Consider the following 14,004-nt stretch of genomic DNA (forward strand, 5'->3'; position numbering starts at 1 on the left):
GGAGGTGCCAAGTCCCACTGGGAGGGAGCAGTGTATCTAGCTGTCCCTTGTGGTGTTTGGATGATCTCCTGCTAAATGCACGTACACTATTGAGTAGTTCACTCTGAGTATGTGACTTTCTCAATATTAGAATAGGGTAGAAATAGTAACAGAAGCAGTGATTTTATTTGCCGCCAAGTTTCAGGAACTAAAAATTTCAAAAAGGGATAGATCTGAGCCTCCCAATTCTTAGGTGCGATTTCCATCTGCTGTTTGACACTAGCAGAAATAATTGCCATAGCAAGTTAACGTACCTCTTTATCAACCACCTCTGACTATCTGAGTGCACTTGCAAATCCGGTAGGGGCGAGGTATTCAGAGTTGAATCCCATTTCAGACGTAAAGGTGAGGGCACAGATTTTGTAGGTACAAATTGTACCTGCAGAATGAAAGCTGTCTTTGAAAATGTGACCTTAAATTTTCAGCGGGGCTCCTACGTTGCAATATGCACTTGCATGTTCCTCAGCGTGATGGCCTTATCTTTGCATACAAATGCAGAGTTTTTGGTTTGTACATCAGGGTGCATCTCTCAAAATTATAATTTTATAGCTCCATTGACATTTCTGTAGCCACTGCTATAAATTCATGCTTATTAAATTAGACTAGAAATGTTAATCTTTTTTGCTGTATTTCTTTCCTAGCTGCAGGAAATGCGTTTTGTCAGGCAGCCAAGCTCCATATGCAACTACAGAGTAAACACGATGCAGCCATCAGTTTTGTGGATGCTGGGAATGCTTATAAAAAGGCAGATCCACAAGGTAAGGCAAATGACATATAATACAATAATATACAAAGCCTGCTTGGCGCGTAGTAAGTTGCTGGTATTTGATTTATGATCTTCTGTGTAGTATTTGATAAAACATTTTTAAAGTATGGTCTTTTCATAGTGAAACAAAGAAGTTTGCTTAAGGCCCTTTTTGTTCATTCATATTCTGCAAATAATGCTAAATTTATTATAGCTGTCCTGGGTTGAAGCAGTCTGATTAAGTTTTTTTCACAAGCCCTATTGAAATAAGATTGGTCATAAAGGTCTGGTTTCATCCAGTTTTGTGTTTTGGGATTTACAGGTCTAAAGAAGTAATTCTTGTTTTGTGTCTGTCGGTGTCAATTGTAAACCAGATTTTGTTCTGTTTAAATCTGTACACAACTGGGCTGTGTCTATACTGGCCACTTATTCCGGAAAATCAGCCGCTTTTCCGGAATAACTTGCCAGCTGTCTACACTGGCCCCTTGAATTTCGGGAAAAGCACTGACGATCTACTGTAAGAAATCAGCCGCTTTTCTGGAAATACTATGCTGCTCCCGTTCGGGCAAAAGTCCTTTTTCCGGAAAACTGTTCCGGAAAAGGGCCAGTGTAGACAGCACAGTAGTGTTTTCCGCAAAAAAGCCCCGATGGCGAAAATGACGATAGGGGCTTTTTTGCGGAAAAGCGTTTCTAGATTGGCCACAGATGCTTTTCCGGAAAAAGTGCTTTTCCGGAAAAGCATCCTGCCAATGGAGACGCGCTTTTTCCGGAAATACTTATAATGGAAAACTGTTCCGTTTTAAGCATTTCCGGAAAAGGGTGCCAGTGTAGACGTAGCTCTGTAGTAAATCCAGTAGCTTCAACAGAATTACTCTGCATTTACCCTGCTGTAACTGAGCAAAATTTGGAACCGTGTCTGTTTCTCACCCAGTAGGATTTAGAATTATGGCAGAAATATTCAGTCCCAGCATGAAGTGTGCTTCATTAAGTAACAGAGATCTATAAAATCTTGAAGGGTGTGAAGCTAGTGAAGAAACAAACATAGTTAAAACAAACATAAGGAAGTTATCAGTACGGACTCTTTCTTGGCTCCTGTTACTGAACTAAAGTCTTGCTCACTAGATTGCAAGGCCTGTTGCTGTTTTCATGTTACAGGCCTCTATTTAGGCCTGCTGACTCCATGGTACTGACCCTCAACTTACTACAGCCGCGGGCAGGTAGTTTGAACTATGGGGCATTTAAAAATGGCGGCGCCTGGGAACATGCAAATAAAGCCCGGGATATTTAAATCCCGGGCTTCATTAGCGAGTTCGAATGACTATATTAGCCATCCTAGTTTGAACTAGGGTGGCAGTGTAGACATACCCTAGGTGTCCTTAGGCCTCTGACTGCTGGAAGCTGGGGGTGTACAATGAAATGGATCATTCACTAATTGCCTTGTTTTTTTCATTCCCTCGGAAGCATCTGGCACTGGCTGCTGTCAGAAGACAGGATACTGGGCCAGATGGATAGTTGGTTTGAACTAGTATGGCCATTCCTCTGTTCTCGGGGATAGTGACAAAATTCCTGTGCAGTCACTAGGTATTTGAGCAGGGGTCGGCAACCTTTTCAAGCCAAAGAGCCAAACTACCCAACATTCAGAGCAAGTGGTCGACAAAGAGCTGTATAAAAATGCCCATTTGCGTGACTGAAAATATGCAACTTAATAGTATTGATAATTGGCATGATGATTAATAATAGCACACGTGAATCATTGTACTCACAGACTCTCTTCAATGGGACTTCTGCTACTGCATCTTTTCACGCATTTCTTTGAAGTTTACGTCCTAACTAGTCAAATCCAGCTTCAAGCACCCATTCAGGCTGTCTTCTGTCAATCTTAAGGCAGAGGTCTGGGGATGTAGGGGTTCAGGAGTCTTGGTTGGGATGTATGAGGGGCTCAAGGCACAGGGTTGGGGTGTGTGTGGGGTGCAGGAGTGTTATGGCAGGGGACTGGGGATGTAGGGATATGAGGGGCTCAGGGCAGAGGGTTCAGGTGTATGATAGGCTCGGAGGTGCGTGGGGGCAGTGCAGAAGTATTATGATTGGGGGCTTGTTGGCCAGGTTTCATTTTTAAATAAAGTAAAATATTATGTTCAGCACAAAAGGTTTCAACATAATCTTTATATATGGCAGGGGTGGGGACCTCTGAGTTTGGGTGAAGGAGGCAGTTGTGACCTGAGGCACAGGATTGGGGTGCAAGGGTTTGGGTTGTGACCTAGGGCAGGAGAGAGTTGTGATCTGGGGCGGGAGATTGGGGTGCAGGATCTAGGATGGGATATGGGCTCAGGAGGGGCAGAGGGTTTGGGTTATATGGAGTAGGGGGACAGAGGGCTGCTGGCAGAGGTGTCAGAGACAGGCTTTGGCCAGGAGACTTACCAGCGAGACTCCAGCCAAGCACGTTTCTCAGGAGCCTGTCCCATCCCCATCCCCGCACAAGCTTCAGGGCCTTGTGCTGTGTGAGGGGAGAGGGGATTGGTGTTTCACACGCCAGTCATTGGCCCGTGGGATTGTGCTGGGGGTTGGAGCAGCCATGAAACACCGCTCCTTCCTCCCTTCCAAGCTCACAAGTTTTTGTGGGGTTTTTTTTGAGCTTTTACTTGTTGTTTATTGTTAATATTTTAACACCGAACTCCTGTCCGAATTCTGTGAGGCATGAGGGGATGACTTTTCAGTGGAGATGTTGCTGTTGAAACTGAAGTCTGCAGTAACCATAGGTTCCCATTTTTTGTATCTTCGTTCACATTTACGTACGCTCCCGGATGTCCCAGAGCTCCTCCCACGATACCACTCCATTTTCAACTTGATTCACAGGCTGCTCTGCTCTTTAGTCAGTTGCAGAGTTCTCGTTCACCTCCTGCCATGCAAGAAATCGAACCTTCCTGTAGTCATTTTCTTCATCAACCTGCCCTGTGTGCGTTACTCTCTCTCTGCGTAGCCTGTCCAGGGTGGCGCGTCAGCAATAACGATCCGCGGAAGGGCGACCCGGGCGCCACCATTTTGACGCCATCACATGATCGAGCAAGTCGGTGATGCGGCACGTGCAACATGCTCTATCTTCCCCCCCACATACACACTTTCCCCACCACACAAAGGGCCCCCCCACACCACTTTTCTGAGGGCTCTCTGCTGTGTCCGTGGGCCAGATCCAGCCTGTGGAGGGTGTTTTGCCCAGGCCTCCTGTAGCCACAGCGCAGGCTTCCTGCTGCGGGGCAGGTGGGAGCTGGGCTTAAGCTTCAAAAGAGCCATATCTGGCTCCCTAGTGAGTCCTATTTGTCTCTTGAGCCATAGGCTGCCGACCCCTGTGTTTGAGTACACTAAAAACTTGCTTCTCCTGGACAAAATTTTCAAAGCAAACTAAGAGACTGGGATACTGGTTTTTTGCACATGCTAGTTTTTGCATGTGTTCCTTCTCAGAGGCAAAATTTTGGCTCGGGAAAAATCCGTTTGTACTTAGGATGTGCATTTCTCCATGGGATTTGGCATTACGTGTTTACTAGATTTGCAAGTACAAATGCACCTTTAAAGCACACACCTCAGAGGGTTTTGCCTGTGTAAAACTTGAGGCATTAAAATGTACGTCTCAGTTTCAGAGGCTGGTCAGCTGGTTGTTTGAGGAGAATGACATTCAAGTTTCTGATCAGAACAGACACATAGCAGAAATACTGCCTTATTTTGATGAAAGTTGAACAATGCCTGCATGTCTCAGCTGATTTTTTTTCCCGTTGTTTTTCCTGAATGCTTACGCTACAGAGGCTATGATCTGCTTAAATGCAGCCATCGATATTTACACAGACTTGGTAAGAAATGTATCACCTTGAGGAGATGGGGTTGGTATCCAATGTGTGTCAGCTTAGATTGATGCCTCTTGTTGTAACATGAGTTTGATTAAATCAGAGTTCCATTAAAAGTTATAAATTATGCATATACTTGAAGGAGAAAGGGGGGGAAAAACCCGTATGTCTCTCTTTAATTGTTCATCCTAGGGTCGATTTACTATTGCTGCCAAACATCACATCACTATTGCAGAGGTTTATGAGACTGAGCTGGTAGATATTGAAAAGGTAAGTTGAGGAAACTTTTCATTGTAATTACGTGTGTGACTGTGCGGTCAGAACTGTGTGTGATTATGAAACTTCACTGTGTTAGTCTAGCGAACTTCGTGAATCAGGCTCTCCTAGGGCCGTACTGTCTGTGGGCTTCTTTCCAATCTTGCTGATGTGGGTAACTTGTGAGGTGAAAATACAAGTAGTCCTGTAGCACTTTAGAGACTAACAGTATATAGATAGTAAAGTAGACTTCCGATAATCTGGAACCTTTGGGACCTAGGTGGTGCCGGATTATCGGACTATCAGGAGGTACTATAAGATGGTTATATATAAAGTGTTTTAACCCTTTTTATCGTAGCACAAGCACTGTCCAGCGTGTCACAATGCCAGTGGCAGACTGACTCAGTCCCGTCCGGTTTCGCTCAGTTCAGCTGCTTTCTTGTGACTCGTTTTTTGCCGAAGCTCACTCACTAGGCTCTTGCCATTTTGATGCCGGACTATCGGGAGTGCCGTACAATTGGATGCTGGACTATTGGAGTTTTACTGTATCATGAACTTGTATGGGCAAAACCCACTTCTTCAGATGAGTGGAAAAAAATAGGAAAAAACCTCACAATTTAAAGCAGAAAAGAAGGGGCGGGGGGAGAGAGAAACTCTGTCAATAGTAGTGCCATAGCTAAATGAGACTGAGTGAGCTGTGGATGTTATTTGGGTGTTGAATATAACGGTCTATCCAGTTCAGTCTTTGTTCAGTCCCTAAGAGACCGTGTCAGATTTGCAAATGAAAGTCAGTTCCTCAGTTTCTCTCTGTAGTTGGTTCCTGAAATTCCTTTGTAAAAGAATGGCTACTTTTGAATCCATTAATGAGTGCCCGAGTAGGTATTTTAAATTGACCTGCGTTAACGCCTGCGATTAATGTAGGACAGGATTAACGTGTTAATCTTTGTAACGCGTTAATTGCGGGTGTTAATGCTGCACTGCCCCTTTGAAGTCCCGTTTTGGCACTTCAAAGGGGCAGCGCAAGTGGAGCCCCTTTGAAGTGCTACTCCGGCGCTTCAAAGGGGCTTTGCAACAGTGGAGCTGGGGATCAGCTGGAGTCCCCAGCTGATCCCAGGCTCCATGCAGCCTGGCCCTGTTGAAATGCCGCCCTGGTGTTTCAAAGGGGAGGTGCATGCGATAAATCACTGTTACATTTCTTAATCGCGCGATAAATCGCGATTAAATTTTTTAATTGCTTGACAGCCCTATTTTACATCTATTAATGAGTGCCCAGGTCAGTCTCTCGACACAGGTTAAATGGACACACTGGGATCTCAGAAATGGTAATGCACGAGCCTGTAGGAGCACATTTTAACCTGCGTGGGCACTCATTCAATATTTCTGGGAGGATGGGTTGCTGTGGGACATAGCAAATGCCAAGACAAGGGTTCACAGAGCGGCTGCAGATGGTGGAGAGCTACTTCTGGGCTCAAGACATGATCGCTTCATGGTGGGGTTGCATCGAAATGCAGGCTTAGAAAGACATGCAGCGGCAGCAGAACTTTTGGTCATGCAAGGCCAGGTTCCTAGAGCTGTGTGCCCAGCTTGCCCCAGACCTCCAGTGCAAGAACACCAAACTGAGAGTTGCACTGACAGTGGAGAAGTGAGTGGTGAGCGCAGTTGTAAAAACGTGCAATGCCGGATTGGTACCGGCCAGCCGGAAATCAGTTTGGAGTGGGGAAAACGCGTGGCAGGAGCCGTTGTCCTGCAACTGATGGTAATGCTTGCCTCAGTGCAGGGCCATTAACTTACTGCTGCATGGGACTGTGATGCTTAGGACATAGTGGATGGATTTGCAGCACTGAGGTTCCTGAACTACGGAGAAGCAATAAATGGCCCTTGTATCTTTATTTTAGCAGCAAACCACCTTGCCATGGAGCGCATGAACACAAGGGTTACTTTTGTGTGGTGATGCAAACATTAGTGGATCACTGGGGAGACTTCACCAATATCAATGTGAGCTGCTCAGAGAGGATGCATGACAGTCACATATTTCAAAACACAGGCCTTTGCTGTAAGGAGGGACTTTTTTTTCCCTAATGGCTCAATAACCTTTGGCTGTGTTAAAACGCCAGTAGTGGTTTTGGGGGGACTTATTCGTGAGCAAACGGTAGGCTAAGGCTATAATTATGTTATGGAAGTCACAGAATCCATGACTTCCTGAGGCCTCTGTGACGTTTTCTGCCCCCATCAGCAGGCAGCCTTGCAGCTTTCAGCTGCTGCTGGTGGACCCCCAGCAGTTCTTAGCCCCAAGACTTCCATTTACTGTGGGTACTGGACCCTCCTGCATTTCATCAAGAATATTTTTAGTAAAAATTCAGGCACGTCACAGGCTCCTGTGAATTTTTGTTTATTGCCCTTGACCGGTCTGATTTTTACTAAAAATATCCATGACAAAATGTGAGCTTCCCGACGAAGCCATCCTCCACAGCATGGAATGATTCAGCAACCAGCTGTCCAGGAGCAGGGTGAATGCTGAATGTGTCTTTGGCAGCTTGAAGGGACGTTAGCATCGTTGACTCACAAGGTTGGAGCTCAGTAAGAAAAATATCCCAGGGGTGATAGCGTCTCGCTGTGTCCTGCGCAATACTTGTGAATCAAAGGGAGGAAAGTTGCCGCTAGGGAGGAGGGCAGAGATAGAGAAGCCATCTGCTAAGTTCAAACAGCTAGACACAAGGGCTAGTAAAAGAACCCATTGTAGCGGTATGACTCCAAGAGGCTCCAGGAGAGCACTTTTATGGCAATAATGCATTGCGGTGTCCTATGCTCTGTGTGGCCCTGCTGGTTTGGGGCCTATTAGGAATTTTGTGGTGCTGGGGGTGGGGCGGTAAACGTATGACTAGAACATTGTCAGTGCGCCTGTTAATTTTGCAGCACTTGCTGAACCTGTAGATGATTTCACTTACTGATCCTGTGAGTTGTCACTTACTGATCCTGTGAGCTCACTGATCCTGTGAGTTGTCACACTGTGCAGCGACAAGCAAGCGAGTGATTTCAGAAGGGCTAGGGATTCCGCAGCGTGTGTCGTGAGCTAATAAAGATGCATTATTTCCCAAAGAATAGAATTTTTATGCAGTGACAATCAGTGAAAATAAGTATCTATGCCATTTAAAAGCAGACCATAAAAACATCATGAATTAATAGAATATATCTTTTCAAGAGGAAAGAATATTCATGTCCATTTTAGCTACACATGCAGCAACTGTGGCTTTCACAGGTCAGTGTGGCTTTCACAGGTCAGTGTATGTGAAGCTCTGGTTTTCCTTAATGTCTCTTGGGGTGGGGTGGTAAGGGGCTGGAGTGGTAGTCCCTGATGTCACATGCAATGTTGAGGGTGGATGCTGCTATGGAGTTTTACCCGTGATTGTTGTGTAGGTGCACAAGAATATGCAGCATCTGTGCTCTTTGACACAGACGCCTCCTTATGTCCTGGGGCATTTCTCTCTCTCCTTTTCCTGCTGGGACTCCTGGGCCTTTCCCTTCTCCATTTTTTTCTTCTCCAGACTGTCTGCAAAGCTTGCTGTGTGATTTCAGTGGGTTTATGTACAGTAATAAAAGCTATAGTCAGTAGTCCAGCTGTAAAACTCTTACTCAGAGGTCGTTCGAGATGGGTTGCAGTGTTTGAATATTGGAATACTCCTATGGGACAGTAGCAATCGAATGTCATGCTGTCCCTTTAAAACCACCCGAGGAATTATTTTAAAAATTCTAAGCTTGGTAAATAATGGTCTTCACCAAAAATCTCGTCTCAAAAGTAACATGTTGCGAGAGAAATGTTTGCGTCTGTCTTTTAGGCAATTGCACATTACGAACAAGCGGCAGATTACTACAAAGGAGAAGAATCTAACAGGCAAGTCTTTGTCATAGGAGAGTTATTTTAAATACGGCAGATTTACAGTCTGGAATTATACTTTTTGTCTTCTCTATACTAAGATGTTCAAGTATCATACGCCTCTTCTAATTTGTGGAGTCTTTAATGGGATGTCCAGATACTGCATTAAGATGCTGAGATGGTCACTTAGGTACATGAAATTGGCTTTCACCCTACTGGCCTATCAGTCTAGATATCTCAATTTGAATACTCAGAGTCCTGTTAAGGTGCTTGCACGTGAAAACGGGTTTCTGCCTTGGTTTAGATTTTAAGGCTTGACTTCCGCACGCCATGGAATGTTTAATGCACATGCTTCTTAGGCTCTTTGGGGCTGAATATCATCCCATAGGTCACTGGAAAGGGAATTTCCTGTAGATTTGCAGAAAGCTTTAAGATTCATTGGACCTTGGTACTTTAATAATTTTGGTATTTTTAATATAATTGTTTATAGGTAGCTACTGGGCTATGCATTAACTAATGGGCGTATCTAGTAGAGAAGTAGGAAAATTGACACATTGACCACTAGGTACTGTGCTGTTATTTACTTTAACTGAAGTTCTTGATTCTAGTTCAGCTAACAGGTGCCTGCTGAAGGTGGCTGCATATGCTGCTCAGCTGGAGCAGTACCAGAAGGCAATAGAAATCTACGAGCAGGTTAGTACATACACTCTTATCATATATATAAAAGGCCAATGTCTGTGGCTCTGTCACGCTGTAATGCCTCTAACGCTGTCATGTTCTCTCTTGCCTCTGAGCGGCGCCTGTGCCTCTGTAACGCTGTCATGTTCTCTCTTGCCTCTGAGCGGCGTTGCTGCAGTGATCAGTAGACGGAGCGGAGCACTGAGCACCGTGTGACAGGGCAGGATCACTCTGTGGCGGCGAGGACAATCCACCCCACACTCAAGCGGCACCGACCCTCATGCTGCATGGGGACCGCAGAGCCCAAACGGCTGTTTGTGCTGCTTGCTCCCATGCGACGGCCCGGCTGAGCCGCGCAGAAGTCAGCCAAGTGCCACAGTGGGAGGCGAAGGGGGGGAGCGGGGCGGTAACGTGCATGGACGGGGGGGGGGGGGAGGAGAGAGAGAAAAGCAGGAGGAGAAGAGAAAGAGAGAGATGGAGAGAGAGGCAGGAGGCGGAGGAGAGCTGAGAGAGGGGGAGGCAGTAGGAGAAGAAAAGGAGAGAGAGAAAGAGAGAGACACGGAGCGAGAGACCGGAGGCTTAAGAGGGAAGATCGAGATAGAAAGGGAATAGGACGTGGAGGAGAAACCCGAGGGCAGGGCAAAGAAGTGGGGCAGGGAGACACTTGATCCCCACCAAGACACACCCGTCTTATGATTTCCAGGTTCCTTGCAAAATCCTGTCTTATGACGGGCTATTGGCTAGTTATAAAATGTGTAAGTCACATAAGTGCCTTGTATGCTGCTCTGGGTCAGGATCCGTGGGCACTGAAGCCAGATTGCTATGGGTTTGTCTACATGGCCCTGCTGTTTGGGTGATGGGGCTGTGAATAGCAGTGAGCGCCAAAGTGCTGAGTAACTGCCACCAGGCGGATTTGAACCTGGGACCTCTAGAGCTTAATATAGGAGCCTTTACCCTCTGAGCTAAAAGCCAGCTGGCTCCCAGTCCATGCTGTAGAGATCTCTTGGTCTTATCTCGTGCCATTATTCCTGAAAATAATCAGCGTAGCGGCATTGCGCAAGAGGGGTTTTCTTGCACAAGAAGGGGCCGCGTAGACAGCTCCTTCTGGCGCAAGAGCCTCTTCTGCAAAATGGCGGCTCATTAGATATGCAAATGAGGCTCAGCGATATTCCACGCTTAGCCTAATTTGCATACTTCTGGCGCAACAACCCGCCAGTGTAGACATAGCCTAGGTGTGTGGGTTACGCACTGCTCCTCTCCAATCTGGACACATAGCCCCTTAGGACTGCATGAGTGCACTGCTGTTTCCAACCCTGTAGCCCAAACTGTGGGGCAGCATAGATAAGCCCTAAATCTTGCATGGTCTCAGGAATGTGGACTAAAGAGAGAATTTCTTTCCCTCACTGTGGAAAGAATCCCCATTCTGTCCGTAGTAGAGGCTGCAACTAGCTTTCCATTATAAAACAGACTTTACTCGTTCCATACAACTGAACTGGATGTGAAATGTCACACGTGGACTTGGTCAAGAGTAGAATTCTTTTTGCGAAACTGTGCTGCGAATCGGATGAGCCACTACAGGGCGATACATGCCGTGGTGTTGCAGCCTGGTTGGTCCATACTTGAGACATAAGCTGGGGGGAGAAATATATTTTATTGGACCAGCTTCTGGTGAGACTGAGGAGCAAGCTTTTGAGCTTACACAGAGCATTTCTTACCTGGCGATAATTATGGCTCCTGTTCTCACCTGAAGAGCTTTGTGTTAGCTTGAAAATTGCAAGTATCTCCCAGTAATGGCTTCACTCACCTTGCCGCTTAGATTTCTGGGAGATGTTGTCAAAAACAACTTTTCTGAGTTGTTCCAGGGTTAACATTCTAACTTTATAAGCTTAGTTTTGACTGCCTGTAACTTCTTGAGTTGGTGAGGGAGTGAAGGAGGGGAAATGTGTGTTTCCCTGTCTGATATAATTGTATGTGTTTCCCTGTGATTGGTCATGTACTTCAACATGAGCTTGGAGAGCTAGAAAAGTTTTCCAAAAGTTAATTGTGCCTTGTGTTTCCAAGTCTTTTTCTCCCCCTCCCCCCCCCCGAAAGTCTTAGGGCTGGAATCTCAAATGTTGTTAGTGCTTGAGTCCTAATTGATATCTAGCGCATAGCATTAATATTCAAGAGAAACTGTGAAATTAGGAATGATATTGCATGGCTAGAGCCAATCCCTAGCAGACTGGCTGGCCGCCAGTGCAGTTGAGTGGATTATTTTAATGAAGATTTTGCTGCCACCATATTATTCTTTGTGTTCAGAATTTCCAGATGTAAAGATTGATAGGTAGCTAGAGGATGACCATTGGTGTGAGATCAGCTAAGGTTGTTTGTGGAACTTACTCTGTGAACTTCCTGGCTTTCAAATTTGTATTTTTATATCTTCACCTTTTGTAAGAATGTCCTGTTTCTGTTTCCATTGATACCTGTTTGCAAGCTTAGCTAGTGTATCATAATGAAGATTTTTGGCTGGGAGTATTTTAAATCAGCTCTTTGCTTTTTGGATTTTTTAGGGGCCTAATACTTGTACAGGATATCACAGAGTCCTGTCGCTGCTCTCTGGTCTGCACCAAACGGCAAAAACAGCTGCTTACAGAGAGGCTGTACGTGTGATGCTGTGCACACTAAACAGAATGCTGTGGGCATCTGATCTGGAATTACTCAGCATCTTCCGCTCCTGGTGCCTTCCCTAGGAGTGGAGGGCTCCCTGCAGCCTGCTGAATCAGACCTAACATGTTAAGCTGCGGGGAAGCAAACGGTTGTAGTGTTGGGTTAGCTGGCAGTCGGATGCTTGCACCATGGAAGAGCAGCAGACACCACGCCTCCAGGGTGCTGGGGGATGTAGGCTGTCTAGTGACCGCTCCTGCACTTGCTCTGCAGTTTTGCTCTCCCTTGCACTTAAGCAGCGGAGAGCCACAGCCATTCTCTTCCTGTTCCGGTCGTGGCCCTTTGGGGCTCTGGGATATTGCTGGCAGCACAGAAACGCCTCTCCAGCCCTGCAGTCCACAGCTGCAGCCTTCCACCTGCAGCGCCTTTCACTCTCCATTCTCTTCTCCGAGGCTGTGCAAGGCAACCATGATTTGGCTGCTGTGTCTGTTTGGCGCCATGTACCATGCTCCAGAACATCCGCTTGCAATGCCAGACAGACCTGGTGTGGATTCCCTTTGCCTAGGGATGTAATAGTGTTAGTCAATTAACTGATAAGCAAAAGCACATAGGTAATGCTATAGACTATACACATTTCTTCCCCCCTGCTTGCCAATAAGTTTTTTTAGCAGCCCGGCTCAGTCCTGGGACCTATCCCTGCTGAGGCTCTGCATTTAAAGTGTATTAGGAGCCGAGCGGGCAGGCCCCCCAGCTCAGTCCTGGCTTGCACTGGGTCTGGGAGCTCAGACCTTCCCCCCTTGTCTGGACAGGGGATGCTGCCACCCCATGCTGCTGCCTCTATATCAGAGGCAGCAGCGTGGGGTGACAGGCAGCCACTCTGAGGGGAGTTCCCCTCGCAGACCAGCTCCTGCCTGGCACTTTGCACTGCTGCCTCTGATACAGAGGCAGCAGTGCAGAGTGGCAGGAGGCTCCTCAAGAGTCCCAGCCCCCGGGGACTATAGAATAGTCGAGTAACCAGTAAGAATTCATGAGGTTCATTGACTGCTCGATTAACCGCTGTGTAACATCCCTACCTTTGCCTGTACCATTCTGCTCTGTAAGAGATACTAAGGTTGCCAGCAGAGCGGAGACAAAGTGCAGTTCACGCCAGAGATGTTAACAGATGGTTTCTTTTTGTAAACATGTAGCCATTGAATTTTTTAGCAGTTACACGTTTACAGGCAGGGGGCAGGTGGGAGTCGGGTCCCCCCAAGCACCAGCTCCCGCCTGCTGCCTCTGTGCATACAGCTCCCACCTGTCCCCCAACAGCAGCACGGGGGGCAGGCAGCTCCTTGAAAGCTGGCTTCCTATGTGTACCGGCTCCTGCCGGCCCTTCCACCCCCTGTGCTGCTGCCTCTCTCTCGAAGCCCCGAGCACAGACTCCTGCCTGCCCCCCGCGCTGCTGCTTCTGGCAGTCGGGGGGGGAGGGGGGAGGTGGCTCTGCAGGAACAGGCACCTGCCTCCTACCTTGCTGCCTCTGATACAGAGGCAGCAAGGGGGGGGTGTAACCGTTAGGATTAACCGATGAGCCTAAGCTCATCGGTTAATCATGTAAACGGGTACACAGTAACATCCCTAGTTTACATAATACCACTTAAGGCAAGGGTGGGGAACCTGAGTCCCAGAGGCCGAATGCAGCCCCTGGATTGCCTGGATCTGGCCCCCGACGCTGCCCCCTTCCAGCAGTGGGGTGCCTGCGCTGGCACTGTAGTTCCTCGCTGTCCCCCCAGGGAGCTGGAGCACACAATGTACTAGCCCGGCCCCCCCAGGCTCTGATGCGTGAGGGGAAAGTGGGGGGTGCCTTCTCTGTCAGGGGCCACATCAGTGAGGGGTTTTTTTGTTTGTTTTTTGCTTCTCACTTGTGTGCAGCCCCCGACCCAGAAAAGGTTCCCTACTCCTGA

At 47.2% G+C, this 14,004-nt stretch overlaps 1 protein-coding gene across 2 annotated transcripts in view; it reads left to right on the plus strand.

Annotated features, from left to right (window-relative positions):
* NAPB (NSF attachment protein beta) overlaps window positions 1-14,004 on the plus strand; it is a 36,853-nt gene that overhangs the window by 11,390 nt on the left and 11,459 nt on the right. The window contains exons 3-7 of one of the 2 annotated variants that reach the window (XM_075925730.2): window positions 681-797; window positions 4,577-4,623; window positions 4,810-4,887; window positions 8,706-8,761; window positions 9,352-9,436. In XM_075925730.2, the coding sequence (XP_075781845.1) occupies window positions 681-797; window positions 4,577-4,623; window positions 4,810-4,887; window positions 8,706-8,761; window positions 9,352-9,436 (383 nt within the window). The remainder of the gene's footprint in view (window positions 1-680; window positions 798-4,576; window positions 4,624-4,809; window positions 4,888-8,705; window positions 8,762-9,351; window positions 9,437-14,004) is intronic. The other variant, XM_075925729.2, reaches the window with a different exon arrangement.

Source organism: Pelodiscus sinensis, chromosome 3, assembly GCF_052426305.1.
Source record: "Pelodiscus sinensis isolate ZL-2025 chromosome 3, ASM5242630v1, whole genome shotgun sequence".
Classification (NCBI taxonomy): Eukaryota; Metazoa; Chordata; order Testudines; family Trionychidae; genus Pelodiscus; species Pelodiscus sinensis.